Source organism: Macrobrachium nipponense, chromosome 9, assembly GCF_015104395.2.
Source record: "Macrobrachium nipponense isolate FS-2020 chromosome 9, ASM1510439v2, whole genome shotgun sequence".
NCBI lineage: Eukaryota > Metazoa > Arthropoda > Malacostraca > Decapoda > Palaemonidae > Macrobrachium > Macrobrachium nipponense.
Genome location: NC_061110.1, coordinates 10,055,393 through 10,080,504, shown reverse-complemented (window position 1 = coordinate 10,080,504; position 25,112 = coordinate 10,055,393). Strand labels below are relative to the sequence as shown.

Here is a 25,112-nt window from a genome sequence, read left to right as displayed (position 1 = left end):
CCTGATGAGCTCGCTGCTAACGGTACCGTCAACGCTTTTTTTTGTAATCAGGGATCATAGCACTGATGATAGTTTTTCAAAGTTAATATTGATTTTTATGCTTGTTATTCATACTGTAATTAACTGTTGGAAATTCTCTCTCTCTCTCTCTCTCTCTCTCTCTCTCTCGGAGTCCAGTCACTCGGCAAAGAAAAGTCATCTTCACTCCCGCAATTGGAAGAAAAGTTTGTATCATCACTGGAGGATTCAGAACTAGAGCTCTCATCATCAAATAGGTTATCAATATCACACTCCTCATCTAGTATTTGATTGATCTCACCTAAAGAAATATGCCATCCATCTTTGGGACATTCATTGTGAAAGACGCGAAATCCAATTTGTCTCGATAAACGCCCGAAGCGTATTGAAAGAAAACCAACAGGGACAGGCAGTTTTCTAGCATAAGCGACCACCAGGAAAGAGTTGCCAGGCTGGAAATAAGTTTCCCATGTGCTGAGAGTGTTACCAAATGATGTTCCTACACTTTCTATGCGAGTAAACGTATTATTACGGGGCTGACGACTTGACAAGCAGTTAAAGTCTTGAACGTAATATCCCGTTGAAGGCGCTACCGAGTAGATCGCGGTAAACGTATTATTACGTGGGTGACGCTTAACAGGTTATAAACTGTTTCCATGAATTCTAGTTGTCATAGTAATGCAATAATGATAAAATTGCTTTAATATTTATGTATATATACTTCCAATACATAGCCTAATTTCACCAATTTCAACGTTTTGTGTGTAGTCTTATACCCAGTTTGGAGGGTCAACACATACCGAATGGCAACAGAGAGAGAGAGAGAGAGAGAGAGAGAGAGAGAAAGGAAGGCGGAGGAACGAAGAAGAAAAGGGATGGGGGGGGGGGGGGGGTTGGGGAGAGGGTAGGTGGAGCTTTATACGCGTGTTCGTATCCATTTCTGCATAATGGAGTTTTTGTCTCTTGGTACAAGGACAAGTGTCGTTATTCTTTACGATTAGTGATTCACGATACCCTTATAAATTACGGCACTGGGTGTAATGCACTATAGCAAAATCTCGTTCTGTTAAGAGTGTTCGTTACAGAAATAGGTATTGCCCAAAAAACCTGCTTGCACTGTCTCTGAACCCATAGTAGACATGCTGCTTAGTTGTCAATCAAGTTTTTATAACCAAGTATTTTTTACAAGCTAGCTATTGAATAAATTTTTATTTTTCTCAGTCAAAACATATGCCCCTCAATGCTAACTTTCCTCTTTTAAAAAATAAACGACTTTCTGGTCATTGCAAATTCGGCCCCATAATTTCTTATGGTGCGAAAACAGACAAGAGCCCATGGACCGAAAACGATTGCCGTCACACTACGGCGATAATCCAGGCAGTAAAACATCTTCATATATCCAAAAAGTAAATAATAAAGATATATATGCGCATTACGATTATAACAATTACATGTATAGCTGATAAACAATCTGCATGAATAACTGGTAAACTGTTCTGCAATGACAGTTGAGTATAGCAATTATTTACAATAGGTACGAAAGTCAAGATGTCGTGACGTCATAATACAGAACTTGAAAGAACGTTCTAATTCAGAAAAATAATTACTTAAATTTGAGTCAGAGTCGAGTTACTTTTTCAATAACGAATATTTTCAAATTAATCATCATAAATATGTAAAAATTGATGTTTTACTACTTATTTAAAAATTAGCCAAGAGCACGCTTCTCGTCATCTTCTACCCCAACAGCTGTTTACGCCTGGCTTGTTGTTGATGAGAAATCGTGTTTCGATTGTTGTGATAAAAGTGCTCCAGCGTCTGTGGGTACAAGTGGTGTGCGGATTTATCACAGGAAATGGTTAGTTTATTGACACAAGCTACTCCGTAAACATCGAGATGGCGTCAATCTTCGAAACATTTTTAGTTGTAAGTAAAAATTTCTAAAGCGTTTTGGTGAGATTTCCACTGCCGTGGGCGCCATTTTCAGTACCCTCTGTTTAAATCTGTTTAAATCTTAAAATTTGGCCATAATTTCTAACTTTGGGGAAAATACTTACTTCGAAAGGAGAGTAGAGGTCTTTAGCTCCGTTTCTCACCAACAACAAGTCGCGACTGATGCCCATCTCGGGTGTCAGGACGCGTTATAATGTACTTTTTCGGAGGGTGGCTTGCACTGATGGTAGCTGGCCTGCGTGGCCTGCTTTGATGTTTTACCCTATAAAGACAACCCACCCGCCATTAGGCTATAAGGTAGGTCTAGGGTAGTGCTCATCCCCCCCCCCCCTTTAAACATAGGGTGGGCCTAATGATATCAGTATCGAGCAACCAAAAAAAGAATTAAAGAAAAAGAAACTGCTACAAAATAACACAGGCTTAGCCTAACATCAATCTAAAATTAAGGTAAACTAGGCCTACATACTACATAGTACATCAGGTTTACGTAGGAGTCGCTAAATGAGGTCACGGAAAGGAAATGACAAAAGGTACATTAAATATAAATCATGCATGCAAGGATACAAGGTCAAGACAAAGTCAAAAATAAGGTGGTTGGTAAACCATTAACGTTAAAAAAAGGGAAATAAAAAAACCAATACGACTGTTAGGCCTACAGACCAACGTCCCCCTTCGGCCATTTTGACGGACTTTGACAGGTGCAGTTTAAGATCTTTTCACCATTTTAGAGAACTGTTGCTCGTTTTACCAACAGAATTTAATTCGACATAGAAATCACCAGAAAATACAGCAAGGAAGATAAACCGTCAAAACAGAGACCGAAATAGGTCGTTCATTAAACTCGGTAGGCCACCTAGTAGTAGTCGTCGGCTGGGCGTAGCCATTAGTGGAAAAAAATAATTAACGCCTTCTCTTATTTACCTTCGGGGCAGTTGGTGGTCTTTTCGCCTTAACCGACGTCTGCTCCATATTGCACTCGACCGATATCCACTTACATTACGCTAAAGCACTCGCGCCCACATCACTTTATAGTAATAATAAAAAGTAAAAAAAACTACCAGAACGCCAATATGGCGAACATTCCCTCTTCGCCCCGATCACAGTTGCCGTTTTGCATCTCCGATTATCTTTATCATCGCAAAATCGAGCGCCTTCGTTCCATTAATTAATTACAGTACGAGGTCTCGGGGTGTGTTTTAAATGAGGGAGACGGCGCGGTCTGGCGCGATGGACGGGGAATTCTCACGTGAAAGTACTTTTTGGCAATGGCGACTGGTGTGGCGTGGCCATTTTAGTCCTATAGGAGGTTCGGTCGTCGTCCGGCCTCTTCAGAGTTGATTCTGACGGAGTCGCTTTTCGTCCCCTACATACAAAACATGACTCAGAATATCGTCAAACTTTCTTTCTCAGGGACAGTTTTATGCTTTTAATATACTTTCCGTCCGTTCCTTCAAACTTTTGGACCTTAACAAGACACTTTATTAAACGACGTAGATGTGCTCTCGTTCAGCTTTCGAGCTACTTGCGAGCCGTCTGAAGAACAACCCTGCGCTGCTTATCAATCGCGCCACGACGTTTCGCGGGCGTTGACACCGCTCGCTAAAGCACGTATTGATTAAATTATCTTAAATCCCCATAAAACACAATATTAAATTGTAAGATGATACTATATTAAATTTACAACAATTGATAACCTTCAAACTGTATATCTGTAAAGCTATGAATGTACAGAACGTCTAAAGTCGTCAGTACAAGACGTCAGTAAACTTTTGTGCTGATGAAAACGACTCCATGATTGACTTTCCTTGTGATTGTGTTCGTGTCTAGCCGAGGTGTACAATCTACTATCGACAAAAAAAAAACGAGGTCGGGTCTCTCTCTCTCTCTCTCTTTATTTTTTTTTTTTTTTTTAGGTAACAAATACGATTCAGAATTGACTTAAGGAAAAAATCTCAAACAGCAATTCAGTTCATTTTCCACATTCGTACGGCTTTAAATAACCTATGGACCGGAAGTGTGAATAATACGTATAACCATTAAGCAAGGTCCTTGAAACCTTTTCATAGTATGTTAACGCCATCTAAGAATATAGCTTTTGACAAAACATAAAACTATTTTTATTATTTTGCTTTCTGCATGTTTTAAATTTAACCAGAGCGTATTGGCAGATATACACACATATTGGATGTGCCAGCCAAACAAGGCTGTAGTATGTGTTATGCTGTAGTCATTTAAAACATAATCTTATTGAAAAAAAAAACAGAATGGGGAAACTAAAATATAGATTATTTGATCATTGCTCAACTAAACGACACTGGGGAACATGAATGAACTGGGTCATTAGATAAAAAAAAAAGAATGGGACTTGAAAATTATTACTGAAGAAAATGGAATAATTGTATCCCAAACTATCCTATTTTAAGGACGCTCTTTGTTTGTTTGTATCATTGTATGGTGCTTTTACGTTGCATGGAACCAGTGGTTATTCAGCAACGGGACCAACGGCTTTACGTGACTTCCGAACCACGTCGAGAGTGAACTTCTATCTCCAGAAATACACATCTCTCGCTCCTCAATGGAATGGCCGAGAATCGAACCCACGACCACCGAGGTGGGACGCTAATACCATACCAACCACGAAGGACGCCCTTCCTCAATTGTTTGTGTACCAATTAGCTACCTTTTACCTGCAGGCTCCTTTCACCTGGTTCTGCTAATCCAAAGGAGGCAACCTGTCGCATTTTTTATTAAATTTAACAATATCTTCTTTACATCGCATTGACTGTGGATGACCTTTTTAACGTCATCCTTCTCACCTCATAATGCTCCAATATGCAAATATGGCAACACATTTTTAAGAAAACTGACGACTCCAATTCTTCTCATGGATTTTACCCGAAGCCTGTGTGCATACCTTATTACTAATAAGCCTCGTTTGTTAACCTCATCTGTGTGTTATTGACTTGATATTAAAGCCATTCATCGTCTTCCTATACAATGAAGCTATGAGGAATCTTGCAACTCTTTCCTCCAATAAATTAATTTCCTTTAGAGCAATCAGGATATTCATTTCTGTTCCTTTGTACCACCATCAACAAAATCATCTAAAAATGTTGAACAGTGCTTTTGATGACACCCATTACTTCTTGTTTAGTGACGATATATGAATTTTCTTAAATTGGTCATACGTTATGAATGGATGTATGATATTTAGGGCTAAAGCCCAGGCACTGGGGCCAAGAAGGCCATTCAGCGCCGTAATGAAGGTTAAATAAGTTGAATTATGGTAAATGAATTAGAGAAGGAAATTATTTATAAAATTAGATGTGACTAATAAATAAATTAAAAATATGAATTTTAATAAATTGAGTAATATATATTAAAAATAGTTTAATATCTTTAAAAATCTGTATATGATATATAAAAATTTATCTAAATATTATTAAAAATTTCTATACACTTTAAAAAGGAGATGAGAGCAGAAATGTCTGCTTCATCTCCCAAAATATTTGAGAGGGATTTACCCTGGAAATATCTTTCCCTTTGGTTGAAATATCTGGGGCAAACCATCAGAATGTGCTCCACTGTTAGTATCTCGTCACAGTAAGCACACGCTGGTGGGTTGCTTCCTTCTAAAATAAACTGATGGTTTAATCCTTAACCTCGTTAAAATAACCTCTGCTCGTCTGTCAAGCTGGAATGACGAAGGCCACGGCTGTTTCCTAATACTTCTATACTTACTGTTATTGGCAAGAAGAGGAGAAGTCCACCTTTCTTGCCATTTACTTAATACATAAGACCTAATAGGACCTTTTAGGTCTGTATGAGGCACTTTCCTGAAGGTTGTTTCTGGCAAAGCGCTAGCAGCTTTTGCTTCCCTGTCTGCAGTCTCGTTTCCGCGAATCCCCACGTGAGAAGGAACCCAACAGAAAGAGACTGACTTACGCAGACAATATATACGAAAAAGCGACTCCTGGAGTTTTTGGATTAACGGATGAAAGCTATTAAATCTTTTGATAGCTTCTAAAGTGCTTTTAGAATCCGAGTATATGACAAAATTAGTGTTACTACTTTGAAGAACTAAATCTAAGGCAGAGACTACGACTGTTAATTCGGCAGTAAATATTGATGCAAAGTCGGATAATTTAGCTGTATATGCTGTATCACCAAGGATAACAGCACACCCAACACCACTATCCGACTTTGATCCATCTGTATAAATCTTCACATAATTGGCATGGGTAACGTCGTGCTCTAAGAATTTTCCCCTAATCTCTTCTTCAGTACAATCCTTCTTCTTATATGGTTTCTTGCATACTAATGCTTCAGGAATAAGCCATGGAGGATTTACGGGATGTTTTACCTCCAGGACTTTCTGGGATTTGAGATGGTTATCCCTAACATCCTCATTCAGTCGAATTTGGAATGGTTTAGAAGCTCTTGTACCAGAGAAATTCCGCGAGTCTGTTTCCTTAAGTACTTGAAAGGAGGGATTTTTGGGAGCACTTTTCATTCTAGCCACGTACCGCAACCCTAGCTCTTGCCTTCTTAGATCAAGGGGAAGATGATCTGTGTCGACATACATGCTTTCAACAGGAGAAGTTCTAAAAGCCCCTGAGCATATTCTCAACCCCATGTTCTGTACAACATCCAATTCCTTTAGCTTGGTTTTACAAGCTGAGGAATAGATCTGACAGCCATAGTCTAGCTTGGAGCGACACAGTGAGTCATATAGCCTCAAAAGGGATTTTTTATCAGCACCCGAACTAAAACCAGAAACAACCTTTAAAATATTCAAAGATTTTTTCACATTAATCTTTAGGGCATTTATGTGGCTGGCCCATGTTAATTTGTGGTCAATAATCATCCCCAGAAATTTTACTTCACTTTCATAAGGAATGATAGATCCTTTTAAACTAAGTGTGGGAACTTCTTCCACACGCCGGCATCTGGTAAATCTTACTGCAACTGTTTTGGAAGAGGAGAATTTAAAACCATTCTCATCAGCCCACTTACTAATTGCGTTAATAGACCTTTGCAGATGTTTACATACTGACAATGAATCATATCCTGTGCAGTATATTGCAAGGTCATCAACAAAAAGTGAGCATTTAACAGGAGGCAAGATTTTTTCAACCACACTATTTATTGCCACTGAAAAGAGTGTTACACTTAAAACGCTTCCTTGGGGAACTCCTTCCTCCTGCACAAAAGGTTGGGAGAAAGAGTTTCCCCCTTTTACCTTAAAAAATCTGTCCGTTAAAAAGGAATATATAAATCTGATCATTCTTCCACATATGCCCATATTGTGCAATTTTTTCATGATGCCAATTCTCCAGGCAGTGTCATATGCTTTTTCGAGGTCAAAAAATACTCCGATGGTCTGACATTGTTTGGCGAATCTTTGCTGGATTTGGTTTGTCAGCCTCAGCAACGGATCAAGGGTGGAGCGGTTTTTCCTGAAACCAAATTGAAATGGTGATATTAATCCTTTAGTTTCTAAGTGCCAAACTAGTCTAGTATTTATCATTTTCTCCATCAGTTACACACACAGCTGGTTAGAGCTATTGGCCTATAGCTGGTGTCTAGGGAAGTATCTTTATTAGCTTTTTAACTGGAACAACTTTGGATATTTTCCAGTCGTTGGGTAAAATTCCAGTTTCCCATATATTGTTTATAATCTTCAGTAAATATTTTTTGGCATCGTCTGGAAGGTGTTTAAGCATTTCATATATGATTGTATCCTCACCTGGAGTTGTGGATTCACTAGAGGAGAGCGCCTCCCGTAATTCTCTCAAAAAAGACCTGTAGTTGTATGGTTCAGATTTTCCTGAATCGAATTCCAGAATCATTTCAGAATTCCTAATTTTTTGAAATTCTCGAGAATAATTCTTGGCGCTGGAAACTTCAGAAAAGTGTTCTCCTAGCTCATTGGCAACTTCAGTGGGCTCTGTGATCAGAGTGTCATTTATTTTTAATGAGGGTAATGGTGACGCAACAAATTTCCCACTCAGTTTCCTTATTTTGCGCCACACCACTTTCAGTGGAGTCTTTGAGTTTATTCCATTAATATAGTAAAGCCAACTTTCTCTTTTGGCTCTCTTATAAAAGCGCCGTTGCTTGGCTAAAGCACGTTTGTAGATTAATTTAGACTGAGGAGAACCACTAGTTTTGTAACGTCTGTGGCACTTCCTAGTAACTTTCCTCAGAATACCACAAGTCTTATTCCACCAGGGAACTGCAGGTCTACGAGGTTTACCGTTTGTTTTGGGAATCGAGCCTTCAGCACTCTTCAGAGTAGATTCAATAAAGTAATCATAAGCATCTAGATGAGAATGAAATGACTCAAACTCCCTATCTAGTATGACGCCCTTACTGAATTTATCCCAATCTGCCCCATCTGCCTTCCACTTCGGTAAAATTCAGATGGACCACTCACAGCATATTTCAAATGGATCGGGTAATGAATGATCACTCCCATTTAAATTCTCGTTAACACACCAACTAAAATCAAGGTGGATACTTGAAGAGATACTAAGGTCCAGTGCAGAGAAATGATGATCATGAATGCTGTGGAAAGTCATTGACCCATTATTATATAGGATAACATCATTCCTATTAATAACATCTTCAATTAATTTCCCTTTACTGTCTAGAAACCGACTTCCCCAAAGGGGGTTGTGGGCATTAAAATCACCTAGGAGAAGTAAAGGAGCTGGAAGTTGGTTAATTAAGGACTGAATATCTTCACTGTTAAAAACAAGATCTGGTGGAAGGTATAAGGAGCAGACTGTTATCCTCTTTTCCAAGATGACTGAAATAGCAACAGCCTGTAGAGTTGTATTTAATTGTATTATGGAGTGCTGCAGAGCTTTATTAACAATAATTGCAGCACCTCCATGGGCTCGACCACCACCTGGGGGAGAGGAGTTAAATATTGAATAATTTAGTCCAGGATTATAAGGAGAGTTACCTAACATTGTCTCCTGCAGGCATATAATCCCTGGATTGAATTCATGAATTAAGACTTTTAAGGTCTTCTGCATGGGCTCTGAGACCTTTACAGTTCCACTGAAGGATATCGAACATGAATGTTAAGGTGGTAAAAAGTGCTACTTCCCACTCCTTAGAGGGGAAGTACTGTTCCTAGTGTGGAGAGGAAAGTTCTCCTTTATAAGTGACTGTTTCTTTAATCCCTCTTCATTTGAATTGGAATTTTGAGTTTTTGGCTGATCATATTTTTGGTATTGATTCTGATCAGAATTTCTATTGCAATGCATGTCCTTTGTCTTAGGGCGGCAAGACTGATCTGAACTCATATGATTTTGGGCTGAAACTGCTTTTGGAACCACCTTTCTAGGTGGAGAGATCTCTTCCAAAACACTGAACCCATTTGAGGTTTTTATTTTAAAGCCATCATTATTTGGGGATGTATTCCTTGTGCGCTTCTTGGTGGTTGTAATTATAGTTTTGCTTTCATTTTTGTTTGTGGCTGTGACAATTGACGGCTCTGAAGTAGCTCTATCTAATTGGGGTTGGTACCTTGGCTTATTCTTGTTGGAAGTGTTTTTAGAACATCTTCCTGAATTATTAATTGATTTTGGCTCCCTTTTTTTAGGAGGTGAGCCTGCAACTATCATATTAATCACCTTTGTATTGACTTTGGTAGGTGAGTTGTCTGTAACTCTTGAAGTACAACTTTTGGTGTTGGACTCCAAGGTACTAGCAGATGAAAAATTCTTGACAGATTGGGGATTTTCATTATTTACAGTCCGTGGAGTAGCAGGTATGTGATGCCTATTATCAGATGCAATTATTAGTTGCCTTACATTGCTGGAACTTTTCATAAGTTTATTACTGAAGCATAGGTTGAGTTGGCACTTTTGTTTGCCCCCATTACCACACGATTTGCTTCGCTAATGTTGACATGTTCATTGTCAGCCACTGCCAATACATCTTCTTCAAATCTGTATCTGAGGCAAGTCCTAGAATTTGGAGAGTGATCACCCTTACATTGAAAACAGTATTGAGCTGCTACACACTCGTCAAAATTATCATGCTCCGCAGAGCACACAGAACATCTTTTGTTGTTTTCACAAGAGTTTTGAATGTGGGCATATTCAAAACATTTGCGACACTGTTTAGGATTTCTTTCATATCTTTTAACCTGCATCCTCTCATGGCCAACAATGATAGTATCAGGTAGGTAACTGGAGAAGGTTAAAAGGATAGCTGCATCCCCTCCAAGTTTTTTTACATGAGATACACAAGGAGGAGATCGATGAAGAATCTCCTCCTCTTCAAAAACATGCAGGTCTTTTGAGTATACTACCCCTTTCAGTGTGTTAAAGAATCTATGCGATGCAATACATTCGATATTTCCGCTTTCAGGAGGTTTAAAATTCGATAGCAAAATTGCTTGGGTTTCATTACCAGCTTTTATTAGAAAGTTCTTTCCATAACGCTTCAAGTTTCCAATGGGAATGGAACCTACCTTTGCTCTCAATACATTCAGCAGCCTTTATAAAATTTTTTCCTCTCTCCTTGTAGCTAGCAAGATGCCATATAGGGGTAGGAAGCGCACTGGTACATGGGGCTGGTCCATGTTCTTCGTTCTTAGGGATAAAATCAAATGGCTCATCATTTAAATTTTTCACTGAAAACACTTTCGTGCTAAGAACCGAATCATTAAGAATGTGGCCATGGAGTCTTTGTTGTGCCTCACTAGCTTCCAAGGGTGAGGAAAATTTAACATAAACAGAAAATGACTGCTTGTCTTTTTCCAGAACTAATTTCATTCTTTCCACTTTACCAAATTGTTTCATTACACTGTACAAACACTCATAATCTAATGACAAGTTTATATTAGTGCAATGAAGGACTCTATTATTAGGATCAAATCCACCAGATTTACTAACACCCTGGTGTCTCAGTGTTTGGTTCTGTCCGATAGCCGAGCTCATATCCATCTTCAAGCCAGAAGTCGTTGCCAGTGCCAGTAAGTCGTCAGATCCAGGGGAGGGAATACTTTGGTCCAAATCCATAGAATAATGCCGGTTCATATTCAGAAGTCCAAAAAGTGCGCACCCAAAATCCAAGAGCCCCGCCGAGACCCCAACAGCACATCAGAAAGGGAAACCAAGGCAACCTCTAATGCCCAAACTCCCCACCCCAACAAACTGTACAAGCCCACAAAGCGATCCCAGGAAACTAAGCACGCACACACCAGACCACCTCACACAAACCGGCTCACCTACACACCCAAAGCTGCTTGGTTTTATCAAGTAAGTATCGTGGATCAGTCAGGTATTCACATTCTCCACCAATGGCACAAGTGAGAGTTGATTCCCAATAGTCCACCCCATACCCTACCCTTTCGGGATAGCATCAATATGCTTGCAGTGGCCCAGGTATAAGCCAATCCGCCTGCTGGGAGTTCTGCCCCCACTAATGGGGACCGACTCCCCACTCCAAACGTATTGGTGGGCTTCCGTACAGAAGCCAGGAGTCCCATCCCCAAACACCAGCCCCACCTGGATTCCGATGGGCTGATCCCTGGAGATGGTTCCGCCCTCAAGATGGCAATAGGAAAATCCCATCACCATCTCTTAGGTCCAAACCATATCGGGTGGCGACTCAACCACCATAACTACCACAATTAGCTTCAAATGTAAACCCCTTCCAAAACATGATCCCTTCTCAGACTCACCTGAGCAGTAAAATTTAACAAAATTGGAAAAATCCACATAATTAAACCGAAATGCTAGTAAAAAATATCACATGAAGGAGAAGGATGTAGTAAGAATGAAAAAATTGCAGAAAGAAGGAAAAGTTCTGACTAATTTGGGTGGATCAGCAGCAGGGCCCAAGGACCAGTGAGAGAGCAACCCCAGGCATCAGAGCCCAGCTGCTGGTCCCTAAGCCCCCTACCCACGCCAAGGGGTCAGCATCTAGGGGGCATACGTTATGAGAAAGAGTAATTTGTCCGTTTTGGCCCCTTGATGCATATTGGCATGCCATATGATTAAACAGAGTTGTGTGGTCACTTTATCTCCAAAGTGTGCACTTTTTTTTTTTTTAAGTATTACTTTTTTAGTAGTATGGATATACCCCTCGCAGTTTCTGTAAAGGATTCAGTATGAATGGTCCTAATACTATACTGATTCTGGGGATCAAGTTCTACCCCCCCCCTGGATATTATTTTGGTTACTTTCAGTAAAAATAATTTCTTCTACTGGGTAATTCGTATCTTGTATAAGTCTATGTTTTCGTACCCATTTTGGGATCTAATAATTCCGTGCTGTTACACGTGCGAGTCTGATGTAGTGTCGCTATAGGACAGGAGAAAAGTCCTCCTGTCCTGAGTCCTTTATATCCTATCATTGTGCCAGGATGCACTAGTCCGGCGAGACCAGCTATAAGAGAATTCTTTGTAATAGGTTGGTCTGTCTTATGGACCCAAGTGGGAGCAGCTAACATTAGTACGTTTCCCCTACATCAAAACCCGTATTTTTTTCTATTTATTCTTCACCTCTTAAGTAATATCGCTGTCCCTTGTAACACATTTCATGTGTTGTGTTGAGTTGAGTAACTTGGACATCTACTTTCTTTTAGTGTCATATAGTTCTCTATATTGAATACTGATGTGGTTGCAAAAAGCCAGCCACTACCATTATCTAAAGGACGTATCTCTTACAGGGAAACAAAGAATCTCTTACAGAATAATTTGAGTCCAAATGCTGCTATTTTGAGTATTACAACTTTGAACAATACTCTTTGCCAAAAATGTCAAGTTCAATAAAGGCTGGATTAGGTTTAGAGATCCACTCAAGTTCATCTCATATGTTTTTGAAGTACGTATGAAGCTAAATTTACAGAAAATAACTTGTTTCATTCTGTTTCGACAGCCAATTCTAAGAGGCTATGCAAGCTATTTTCAATTTTAATATTTTACTAAAATTTTCATTTGTAATTTTTCTGTTTTTCAACATCTATAAATTCTGACCATTATGAATAATAATGTATTAATATTTTGAAGTACTAATGGCATATATATACTCTCTTTGGTAAGTGCTTAAGGATGTATGCGATAACACAAATTTCTCTACAAGTTTTATTGTAATAGTTTTATGGTTAAAACTTTACCTTACACTTAGAAATGAAAAAAATAAAAATAAAAAAACAGTAACCAATTGCTAATAATAAGAGAAACAACAAGCATATAAACTTCATTTAAAAAAAGTTTACTAATTCAGTGTTTTAAATGTACATTCTAACAAAGTCTGTATATATATCACTTGCAGATGCCAAACTATAAAAATACTAGGCTAAATTATCCAACACAAAAACATAAATTAATGATGACAATGACTCTTGGATTATCCAAAGATGTGATGAACGATGAACTATTTGTCACTGAAAATAAGATGAATGCAAATGGAAGAGTTCCTTGGAAATTCCTATTATAGAAGTCAGGGCAAAAAATGGTCTGGAATGCCACAATTAAACAGGACTAGATCATGTTCTCAAAATTTTACTTTTACTTAAGCTCATTCAAGTTGAGAAACAGCCATATCCCCAGTGTGTAAGGGCTCATAGTGGTAGATTTTCATTTTTAGTTTAGCTACACTGTAACTCCACAGTGTCCATACGGAGTAAATTGTTGTAAAAAAAAAAACTAAACAAAAACAAACCAACATCTTTCTGGATGGTAAAAACAGATGACCACAACAGACAGCAATATATGAGAGACTGAGCAGTATAATATACACTTCAAGACAAGATTCAGGATCGTATAAACATATGCACTTCACTAAAATTCCTGAACCTTAAAACCACCACTTACAAATGTTAATTTCTCTAAGAATGTTACAAACTTGTGTATATGCTGCTTATCTACTTCAGACTATTCAACAGCAATAATTTTCACACTAATATAATTAGAGTAAAAAGCTTCACAAAACTCCTTCCAAGTTCTTCAAGTTATGGAAACAAAATAATATAGGCTATTCTACTACTGTACTTTGGGAGATGAATAGCATGGGTAAAAGGGTAATACAGTACACAAGGGAAATCCTGTTATTTCAGTTTGTAAATCCTTCATTCAACAAAAATCTGTCAAGATAACATCAGTATGTTAGCATTGGATTTTAGAAAGTCTCACTGCTTTAAATCATTGCAACAGAATGTTTACATTAAGGCACAAATACTCAAAATACACAGTAAAGGATCATGGGCATTTTGTTTTTTCTATTCTCCTCATGAAATGAACCCAACAGTTTCCATATTATATTTCAAACAACCATCAGTTTTGATTTGAAATCTTTCAAAATCATATCCTCCGTGAAAAAACATGCTAGAAAACATCCTCCCCATATGAACAGGGAGAACCTCATACTTTCTAAATAGATAATGCATTCACTGTATCTTACATCTACACAACACTTGATGCAAAACGTTCTAACATACCTCACCAAGCAAATTTTGTTTTCTGCATGAGGGGTGAGGATAAGTTAAGGTAACTAACCTGAGCTTCATTATATATTCATGTCTATTTGAAATTTCCTAAGAAAAGTTTTCTATTTGTTTTTACTATGCATACACTGTCATTACATTCACAAGCGGATCACTTTCAGCCATGTGAGATATTCTTAACTAACTCCAGATATGGGTTTCTCAGCTGCCATACATGTGCTATAGGGTCAAGAGCAGAGCTTGGGTGGGATATGGCCAAGAAGGTTGAACATTCTGAAAAAGCTTTAACCAACTACACCTGGTACTAAATCCATGTCTACATGGTTCTTTAAAGAATTTGTTTTGACAGCTTTGCTATTTCTTGTGTAGATGTGTATCTTATACAATACATTTGATTATTTCAGGGAGTGCTCTTTTCCTTCTTTCTCTAATATACTGCACTTCCTTCCTTTATGTATTTTCTAAATTTCTTCCCTATTACATGTGCCCATATAATGGTATAGTAATACGTAAGCATATCGTACGGTAGCTTTCCTTCTTATACGAAAGTCTATCATGCATCCTACAAACAAGTTAACTGGTGATTTCTCATCAGCAGTTTTATACTGCTTAGAACAAAACCTGCCCTTCATTGCACTTAAAATGGAAATATTCTAGATCTCTCACATCACAACCGATGTGGCAAATCTCATAAAATACATGGTGCAATAAAAATGACATGAAAAATTAACAAAAAGACATACAGTTAGCAGTATTTTGAAGGCTTTCATCTGGATCAGTTTTAACTGAATTTCATAGAAAAACATGCTTTTCAAAATCTACTAAAGATAAAGGGACACTGACACATATGGATATATAGTACAAACATCTGTTTTTGATAAAAATAAAAATTGCTGACAAGAAACAGAACCATACTACTAGTCATTACTAACGAAAACTGAAAAAAAAAAGGATTGCACTTGTATGAAAACCTAAACAAATAAGAAAAATACTTTGCACTGCTATTCCCCAGATTCTATCTAACCTGTACATTCACTTTCTTAACAACATTCCCCTTAAACTGCTATTATTTATTCTGTCTTGAGTTAGGGTTACAACGCATCACAAGTCAGTAAGTCAGGACAAAGGGATATTTTTTTTCAATACCAATTTCAGGAGCGAGGAATGCAATGTGTGAGATTTATCTTTTGCTTCCAAGATACTGTAAAGCAAACATACTAGCCAAAGTCTTTTATTATATAATTCTCATACTATATGGGAGTTGCACACTCAAGGGTCAACTAACTTCATGAGTCTTTACTTCCCGTTCTTGGAGTATATTCTTCAATCATTGAACCTGCCTTTAATTGAAAAAAAAAAAGTGTACTTGTCATTTTTAAAGAAAAGTAAATGAACAAACCTTTCTTAGAGTGAATACACTTACTTCACTGTCATTATTTCAAAACATAATACATTAGAGGATAAAACAATATTTTATAAGCTAAAAGTCATATTGTACACTAAGCAGGTTAGACAGATCATGCCATTTCATTATCTGAAAAATTTTTAGGATGGGTTTTGTATCTATTCAACAACTTTAAAATGTATCTTTCTTCAACAACTTTGAAATTGCAAATTAGTGTAAAAAAAGTCATATGACCAACTTCTTAACTAATTTCAAGGTACATTTCTGGGCTTGGAAGGTTTCACACATTAAATACTTTTTGAACAATTATTTTTTCATATTTGTTACCAACATGCATAAAAATATTTTGCATAAATGAAGATTAAACATCAAGTAAAATATATACAATACAGCATACATATTCTATATAAATAGTCTTTAAAAAATACTGGCATCTCCATAATGGAAATGTAGCCTGTTCTGTCCTTCCTTTTCAGAACATTCATTCAATTCTGACTCTGTGTAGGGTACTACCTACAGTGTGCCTTGAGTGGCACATTATAGGCATTACTAAAGGACCTATGTACTGTAGTGTCACTTCCGCCACCATGTGCAATGTATCTTGTTTCTGATTTTAAATCTGTTTCCTCTGATCTTCTTCCACTTGCCGTCCAACTTATTTAACTTTGTCAATGCTTTTCAGTTTCCTTTCATGAAGGATCATCAATATTATTATAATAAAAATTTAAAATTCATTGATACAGCCTGAGATTTTCTCAAGATTTTTTTTTTCAAAATGGACAAAAGTTGGAGCATGGTAAAGTTAAACAAGTTTGACAGCTAAACAAGGAAAAACAAACATAACAGAAGTAAAGTTACAGGTACAGCAATGTACCCAGTGACAAAAGGCTGAGATGATCCTTCCATACCATCTACTGGGCACCTTGAAAGGCCCACTTTAAACAGTAGTACTTTACTATGGGGCTCACATAGAAGTAGAAAATCTCTGGCTCTATTGTAGGATGCTAAATTTTTCAATATGACGTCTGGTTAAACTATTATGATATAGAAAACCATTAAATGATTTTCAGTCACTTTTACTAAAAGTTATACTGCAATTTAACCAAACCATTTGGCAAAAATCTCACTTCAAAAGTAAGCTATCAATACATTACTCTTGGCTGGGAAAATGGCAGCAATAGATAACACCAAAATCACCTAATACTGCCAATCATAAGACATGAATATACTCCACATGTTGCATCATAAAATAAAATGAAGTTTGAATTAGTCACATTAGCAGCAAAACTACTAAAGTAATCATGACTAATTGGTATTATGCCATGAGATGGAAGGCTTATCTCCATAAATATTACTGTTTGTAAATAAAAGTCTTTCAGACCCAGATGAAAAAATAAGCCATAAAAAAGAAAACAACATAGCACTCCATCCTGAGTACTAAAAAGGTCTGATAAAATAATTACTACCACAGAAAAAATTGCTTTGGCTCCTTAACTACATAATATCATAATGTTAATTCGGATGAAAAACACAAAAGTGCATCAACCAAGCCAAAGAAGAACTGTAAAAGTTCTTACTCAATCCTCAAGAGTATCTTTCACTTCAAAATAGTTTAAAGCTGCTTTCAAGGCAAACCCAAATGCAAAAACCACCTATGACCCTGTGGTGTCCAATGGCTTCCAAAAACAACATTGAAAGTTATATATACAATTCTTGCAAGTACTGTTAATATGAAAAGTAAAAGATTCCTCAGGTCTCAGTTATTTTACAGAAGAGATAGGGTTTAGACATTTATAAATTGCAAAAAATAAGATATGGTATGCTTGTTGTACGTGAAAAACAGCAATAATACCCCTTTCCTTCCATTAGATGCTTTTCATTATTGCATAAGGAAGGCATGTGATATACTTGCGACAGGTAAAAGCACCTATTCATTAATAACCATAGAAATGATAAGTATGGAAGAGGAAGTCTACTGGCTTCCAGTGAGTAAGTTCTTAATAAAAGAAAAATGTCAGTAAAGCTACCTATCAATGTGACTGGAGACATTTCTCGTTCAAAAAGAACTGCCTTTTCATTTTTATTCAAAGCAACAAGTGCAACAGAACACTGTACAAATCATCATTCTGATGGAATGATAAAATTGAATTCTTGGACGGATAATTTTGTAAAAGTGGGTTTGCTATGGCTGATGATAAAGCAAGAGAGAGAGAGAGAGAGAGAGAGAGAGAGAGAGAGAGAGAGAGAGAGAGAGAGAGAGAGAGAGAGAGAGAGAGAGAGATAAATACATAAATTAAATGGAACAAATTTCTATAAACAAGGTGACAAGGCTTGAAAGTCTACTAACACCAATAAATATTTAAACCTGTAAATGCATAATTACAAGATATGCAGAAAATGCTCTCGTCTCAAAAATACTGTACTGTGTAGGATACAAAGACTGTCATTCAAGCATCTCTGCACCCATTTACGGTTCATCTGTTTTCTACCGACCAGAGTACTAACACACAAACATGAAAGGGGACAACACATAAGAGTAAAGTGTCTGTAACGCCCGAAGAGAAGTAAATCATTTAATAGCTACATTATTATACCTTTACTTCAAATCTTAATAATGCAACAAAATTAGTGCTAGTGATCACCAAACACAACAGATTATGTACTTAAGCTTTACCTTGATAATCAAATATCCAACTAAGGCTAGCTCACGTCTAAACAAATGATCCCCCATCAATAAATGGCACTAAAAAGATGCTTCTTCCCTTTTCACATCAATACATGAAAGTAAAACAACAGCAGCCTCTTCACAATTTAAATATTGCATGAAAAAATGTATACTAATCTACCTAAATCCAATCACCGTAGTATGTTTAATTGCCCTCTATTATTACCATAAATCAGGCCTTGGCCAGGGTAAGGAAGCCAGCGGATGCAGTTTAGCGAAGTGTGTCGGTGATCACATACCACCTCAATGTCTCTCAAGAACTGCAGGTGACCTGCCTGCCCCTGCCGGTGGAACATCGGGTTGTCGCAGAGCTTGTATATTTGAGCAACAACCTACAGAGAAAAACGCAGTATAAATATGCATTACCAACATATAACTTCAAATATAAAAGACAGAATATGTTATCAAATTAATGAAAGAGCTACATCAATAACAGGCATTACTGCACAAGATCACATTAAAATTGTCAGTTTACTACAGCTGGGTACTGAAGGATAACAGTTTTTCAAATTACCCATAAAAACAGTCTGTAATATACTTATATTCTTCATTACTATCAGCAATTTCAATCAATAACCAAATCATTGGAAAGCCAAGCTAGGAGCCTGGCATTCCAACAAAGTGTATGTTCAGCTAGTTGTCTCTTCACTCAGTGGTCTGTTGAACAACCTATTATTAATCCCCGCTTACAAATGCATTTAATTTTATTTTAATAGTGGACTTGGTAGTTTCTGTACCTTATTCTATCAACAATAGGTACACAGTGTTCTGTATATACTTATTCAAACCATCCACATACAGTGTGATACCATTTAATGCAGGGGAGAGGGCATTACGTCACCAAGTATGATTAATATAAATTATTTGTTCGAAACAAACCCCATTAATTAAATTAAGCTTGAATTACAATTTAAGCGGGAAGAAAAAAGGAGGGTACCATGGTCCTTCAACTACAGGATGGGTAGAAACCAGAAGAGAATAAGGATTTGAAGTCCAGAATTCTGTGAAAATGTAGGAGTCCATCAGTAAAATGAGTTTTCAAAAAGGCACTCTAACTTAACAAGGTTGCCTAGTAGAGTACCATGGAAATGGAATGCAATGGTACATGGAGATGGTGATGACAATATGGAACCCTTTCCCTCACTCTTGATAATGCAAGCCTCACTGAAAGAATCGTTCCCAACAAAAGTTACTTAAGTCATCTGCAACAACCACTGTGCTTACTGTAATATCAACAAGGTAATTTGGCTTAGCCTACTCTATTGGCAAGGCCTTAAGGGCATTAATGGTCTGCAATTCCTATAAACTCAGAAGTACAGGCAGTCCCTGGTTAACAGCGGGGTTCCGTTCCCGGCTAAGCACTGCTAACTGAAAATGGCAATAATAGCACTACTAACAAGCCTAATGTCACCGTTAACTGGAGATCAGCGCTGCTAACTGGAGAGTGGTGCTAATAATAATCCGCTTAATGGCATCATTAACCAGAGATCACTGCCAAAAATTCAGTTATCAACATTCGTAGACAAGCGCAGTAAAATCGGTTCACTGCTAACCCATGCCATCAGTAAGCAGGGACTGCCTGTGCCGACATCTGACTCAATAAAGGAATCATACAGGTCTCCTTACTAAAAAGTATCTTTAGAATTCCCTTATTACTAACTTCTCCCTAATTTTACAATCTTCCTTCTTTTAAAAGAAAGGTCACCCTCTTCTTTCAAGGGTAACATCCTGTTCTTTGTCTGCCATACTTTTTTCTTATTTTCTACATGCCTACATAAGATTAGAGTATTAGCTTTCCCAAACAGCTCCCCCAAAAATAATTACAACAAACTCACCTGCTTTGTATTGTGATGTGGGATAAGCCGTGGCATTTGTGAACAAAATCCCACCACCAAATGCCTTGCCACTGGAGACAAACTTACACAAATGGTGTTGGGTGCAAATATGTAACTGTATAAGAGCTGACCCAAGGAACGATTTTCTAAACTGTAGACACCTGGAAAAACAATATAGTACATTTCAAGTTATGTTTTAGTTAGTTCAGTGAAATGACTATGGTTCAAAATATGGTAGTACTCCACAATATTTATAAGGAATTCAATCTTAAAATACAACAGATTTTTTTAAAAGTGTGGAAACTGAAACACAGACTTTCCAAGTAAAGAGGAGGAGGAGGAGGAGGAGAGAATACCTTATGGAAATGGAAGAGGAAACATGAGTGGCTTCACAATGGAGGAGGAGGAGTTACAAGGATTAGGATGTCTCAAAGACTTAATAATCCATCCAAAGAGACATTGTGTGCTCACTTATCTCTAGGAGCAGGTTCTACTATTCATTCACAGTGTTGCATCGCTTCAGTTCTAGTTTCCATCCATTATTTCTTGTCTGGTTTTCATTTAACATAAATAGTTTACTGTCTACTTTTGTTATGCCTTTCAGTATTTTGAATGTTTCTATTAGTTGTCCTCGCAATCGTCATGTTTCTAAGCCATACACGTTCAGGCACTCCAGTCATCTTTGGTAATCTATTTGCCTGACGGATGGAATTAACTTTGTGGCTCTTGCTTGTACCCCTTCTAATCTCTTTATGTCCTTTCTTAGTGTTAGTGGCCAAAACTGTACGGCATAATCAAGATGAGGTCTAACTATTGATGTGTAGAGCTGCAGCACCATTTCCTTGTTTCTGTATTAGAGCTGCCACTTTATGTACCCCACTAGTTTCTGTGCCTTCTTTTCAGCTTTTATACACTGTTCTGTGGATTTTAGGTTCTTGGTAATAATGACTCCAAGGTCCTCTTCTTGTTCTACACTATTTATGTTATTCCCAAGCAGCATGTAATTGGCATGAGGGTTGTTTGTTCCTATTTGAAACACCTTACACTTATCCAAGTTAAAAGACATCTGCCATCTTTTTGATCATTGTCTTATTTTCTTTAGATCATTTCTTGAACTTTCCTATGTATCTGGATCTGCTGCATTTACACCTAAGTTTGGTGTCATCTCCAAATTTGGCTATCCTGCTAGATAAGCCTACAACAATGTCATTAATGTAAAAAAAAAAAAAAAAAACAAGAGGGGCCAAGAACAGAACTCTGTGGAACTCCGCTTGTCACATCTGCCAATGGGGAGGAGGAGGAGGAGGGAGGAGGAGGGGGGAGGGGATGAGGAGGAGGAGGAGGAGGAGGAGGAGGAGGATGAGTGGCTTCACAATGGTGGAGTGAGGATTTTCTCATCAAGGTCCTCCTGTCTTAATTATAGGATAGCACAAATGGAGCTCCGACTACTCACATCTTTTTTGCTTTTACTCTTTCTTCATTCTATCTCCCAAACAGATCCATCTTATTTGGAATGCAGATTGCATTACTCCTAGCATTAAAAAGTCACAGAGAGAGAGAGAGAGAGAGAAGAGAGGTCGGAGAGAGAGAGATAGAGAGAGAGAGAGAGAGAGAGAGAGAGAGAGAGAGAGAGAGAGAGAGAGAGAGAGAGAGAGAGAGATACTTACCAACCATAATCATAGCTTCACTCTCAGGAACCAGAGCAGCCAACAAGGTACCATCAGCTGATACATCAACACTTGCATCATTATGAATTTTACATTTCCCTACTACCAAATTAGATAAGCCTGAAAAGACAAAATCAATGTCCGGTGATACAAGAGACAATCATAAAAGAGCATATGAACTTTATACTCTGAGTGTTAATGTCTTACAAATCAATACCAACCTTCTTCTTGAGCATACACTATCATTGCTGTAAAATTCTAAAATACTTTACAATGTCCTACTACTTACACTCCAACTATTATCCACACCCATTTCACTAATGTGCTTCCATGATTATGGGCATTCATTCCCCTGTTCCCTTTCTAAACACAAACAAATCAAAGGCAATTTGTATAATTAAGAACCCCAGCCCTTGACTCTTGAGATCTTTTTTATACTATAAGGTAAGGCTAATATCACATTTCTCTCAATCAAGGAGCTATGTACATGACATCGAGTAGACCATAACACTCAACATTTACTCTGTGAATATCACCAGGCCTCAGCTCTGTTCTGCCACCTAACATTTGCATTTTTCACCTCCTTCCAATTTCTGATTGCTACATTATTCCCTCTCCTGTGTGGTCGAGGTATTTTTTGCTTTAATGTTAGGTGATATTCTTTCTAATAACTGACCTATTTTCCTGGTTGCATTAAACAAAAATGGGGGGAGGGGTGGGAGAGGCATAATACACCCAAGTCTTATCACATCTATTCATATGGCACTTTCACATCTTCTCAAGCAGTGTGGACAAATTGAAACAAACACATAATAATGCTGCTACATACTATGACACCAACTAGATATGACCATATACATAACTTCTGATAATCATCTATATTTATTGTGAAATTTTTCTTTTATAGGTTTATATATGAAACTCTATTTCATGAACTGGCTACATCTGACAAGTCTAGAGGCATTAATCCAAGTCCTTTTTCCATAATTTTTGGTCATTCCTACAATAGCTTTTGGACAGTGCTGCCATATTTCAATATTTGACAGTATAATTTTGAAGAAAAGTTTCCTTTTTTAAAAAATTAAATTCTATTAGGAGGGGGCATTCTTTTTATAAATCCTAAATTCCCATGTTGCCAATTAAGCAACCAATAATAAGTCTCACACCAATAATCAGGGCTACAGACAATTTTAAAACCTAATACAGCTACTGGAACCTGTTAGTCTATGGTAAAACAAGACGCATGCATACACACACACACACACTGAAGACTATAATCTTTGGTTATCTGAAAATCTCTGGATTGCACGATAAGAAAAACAAATTAAACTGTTCACTGTTGAGATATATAAAGCTTTCCATTTCCATAGATAACTTAATGTGCATTTGCTCAAAAGGCCAATACTATTAAGTCTACATGAAAATCACCATGTCTATTACAACAAGCATAAAGTCAGAACTTACTGTCTGATATATCAGGTATCTGGTAGTTGGTAAAATCCCAAGCTTGGATTCGATGTGTTTGCAGTGAAGCTATAAAAAATACAATGCTTATATCAGAATACATTAAAATGAAAATCACAAACAAAACTACCTACTGCAGCATAAATTAAAACTTTTTCCTCAGATCAATATGAACAATAACACAATGTAGATTCCATATAAACATATACCATTACTAACCTGTCATTGTTCTTGAAGCTGGATGTGAGGCATAATAAGGTCGACTGAAAAAGTTATCAGCTTCCCTCTCAGCAGCTCGATCAGGCGGCACTCTCTGAATGTTAGGACGGAACAGCATTTCAGATCCAGGACCTCTCAGAAGTCCGAGATCATAAGGTCCTCTCCAAGGTATTGGATCAGGTGAGTGATACAATGCATCCGGGAGAACTTCAGGAATACTCGGATTATCCTCAGAGTCTGGACTGCGACGGTCTACAGCGTACTGCCGACCAAGAAGTCTCAGCGGAACGCCAGAAACTGATCTTGTGCTAAATTCAGCTCTATCATTATATGAGGTCCTGGAAGGTTGGTTACTGGCTGCATCATCTTCCACCTGACTTTCACTGCCACTTGGGTCACTTAGGGTAATGCGAGGAATAACGAGTTGTGGTACAGAGGAGGAATTTGCACGTGTACTTCTAGTTCCACTTGCTTCATTTCCACTACTCATGTTTTGCTGCTGTGCTAAATTTCCAGACCTTCTTAAAAAGTCTGTCAAACGTCTTGGTACGTTCGTGATGGGTCTTGTGCTTTCTTGTGTTGAGCTATTCTCGCTGCCACCCCCTTCATCATTTCGCAATTCTTCGCTGGCCATACGCACAGTCTCAAATAATGTTGTGAGATTATGAAGGCCAGGGGAGAGATCTAAATCAATTGAAGAAGCAATATCTGACCTTGATGCCTCACCAGTAGCACCCATCTCTTCATCACGGAATGGATTGGGAAGGCGAGATATAGGACGCTCTTCATAAGATCTGCAAAAGTAATGAAGAATGCTTGGCAAACTAAAAACAAAATCTACTTAAAAAATTTTCATTTTACACATAAACAAGAGTAAAATATCCACTGAAGTTTGATGTAATTATGTAACTGAAGGGTTTATATGAAAACAATATAAGTTTTACTAAAAGAAAAAAAAAGAAGAAAAAGTTTTAAAACATACACATCACTTAAATTGGCCTGAATTGCACCATCCCAAATTTCTATAATTGAATGAAAGTAAAAAAATGATAGTTATGATACAATAAAGTTTTATACATACTTACCTGGCAGATATATACTTAGCTATTAGACTCCGTCGTCCGACAGAAATTCGAATTTCGCGCACACACTACAGGTAGGTCAGGTGATCTACCGACCTGCCGCTGGGTGGCAGGAATAGGAACCATTCCTGTTTTCTATCAGATTTTCTCTACCACCTGTCTCCTGAGGGGAGGCTGGGTGGGCAATTAATTGTATATATCTGCCAGGTAAGTATGTATAAAACTTTATTGTATCATAACAATATCATTTTTATACATTCAACTTACCTG

At 37.6% G+C, this 25,112-nt stretch overlaps 2 protein-coding genes across 2 annotated transcripts in view; both read right to left on the bottom strand.

Moving 5' to 3' along the window:
* The window catches only part of LOC135218621 (mediator of RNA polymerase II transcription subunit 1-like), a 107,456-nt gene extending 103,939 nt beyond the window's left edge, over window positions 1–3,517 (bottom strand). Inside the window, 1 exon segment of the mRNA XM_064255057.1 lies at window positions 2,893–3,517. Coding sequence (XP_064111127.1) covers window positions 2,893–2,940 — 48 coding nt within the window. The 5' untranslated portion in view covers window positions 2,941–3,517.
* Window positions 3,518–13,070: 9,553 nt separating this feature from the next.
* Window positions 13,071–25,112, bottom strand: part of LOC135218620 (activating molecule in BECN1-regulated autophagy protein 1-like) — a 126,433-nt gene continuing 114,391 nt past the window's right edge. Inside the window, exons 8-12 of the mRNA XM_064255056.1 lie at window positions 23,761–24,554; window positions 23,542–23,610; window positions 22,078–22,197; window positions 20,411–20,571; window positions 13,071–18,907 (exon numbers count right to left, since the gene is read on the bottom strand). Coding sequence (XP_064111126.1) covers window positions 18,707–18,907; window positions 20,411–20,571; window positions 22,078–22,197; window positions 23,542–23,610; window positions 23,761–24,554 — 1,345 coding nt within the window. The 3' untranslated portion in view covers window positions 13,071–18,706. The remainder of the gene's footprint in view (window positions 18,908–20,410; window positions 20,572–22,077; window positions 22,198–23,541; window positions 23,611–23,760; window positions 24,555–25,112) is intronic.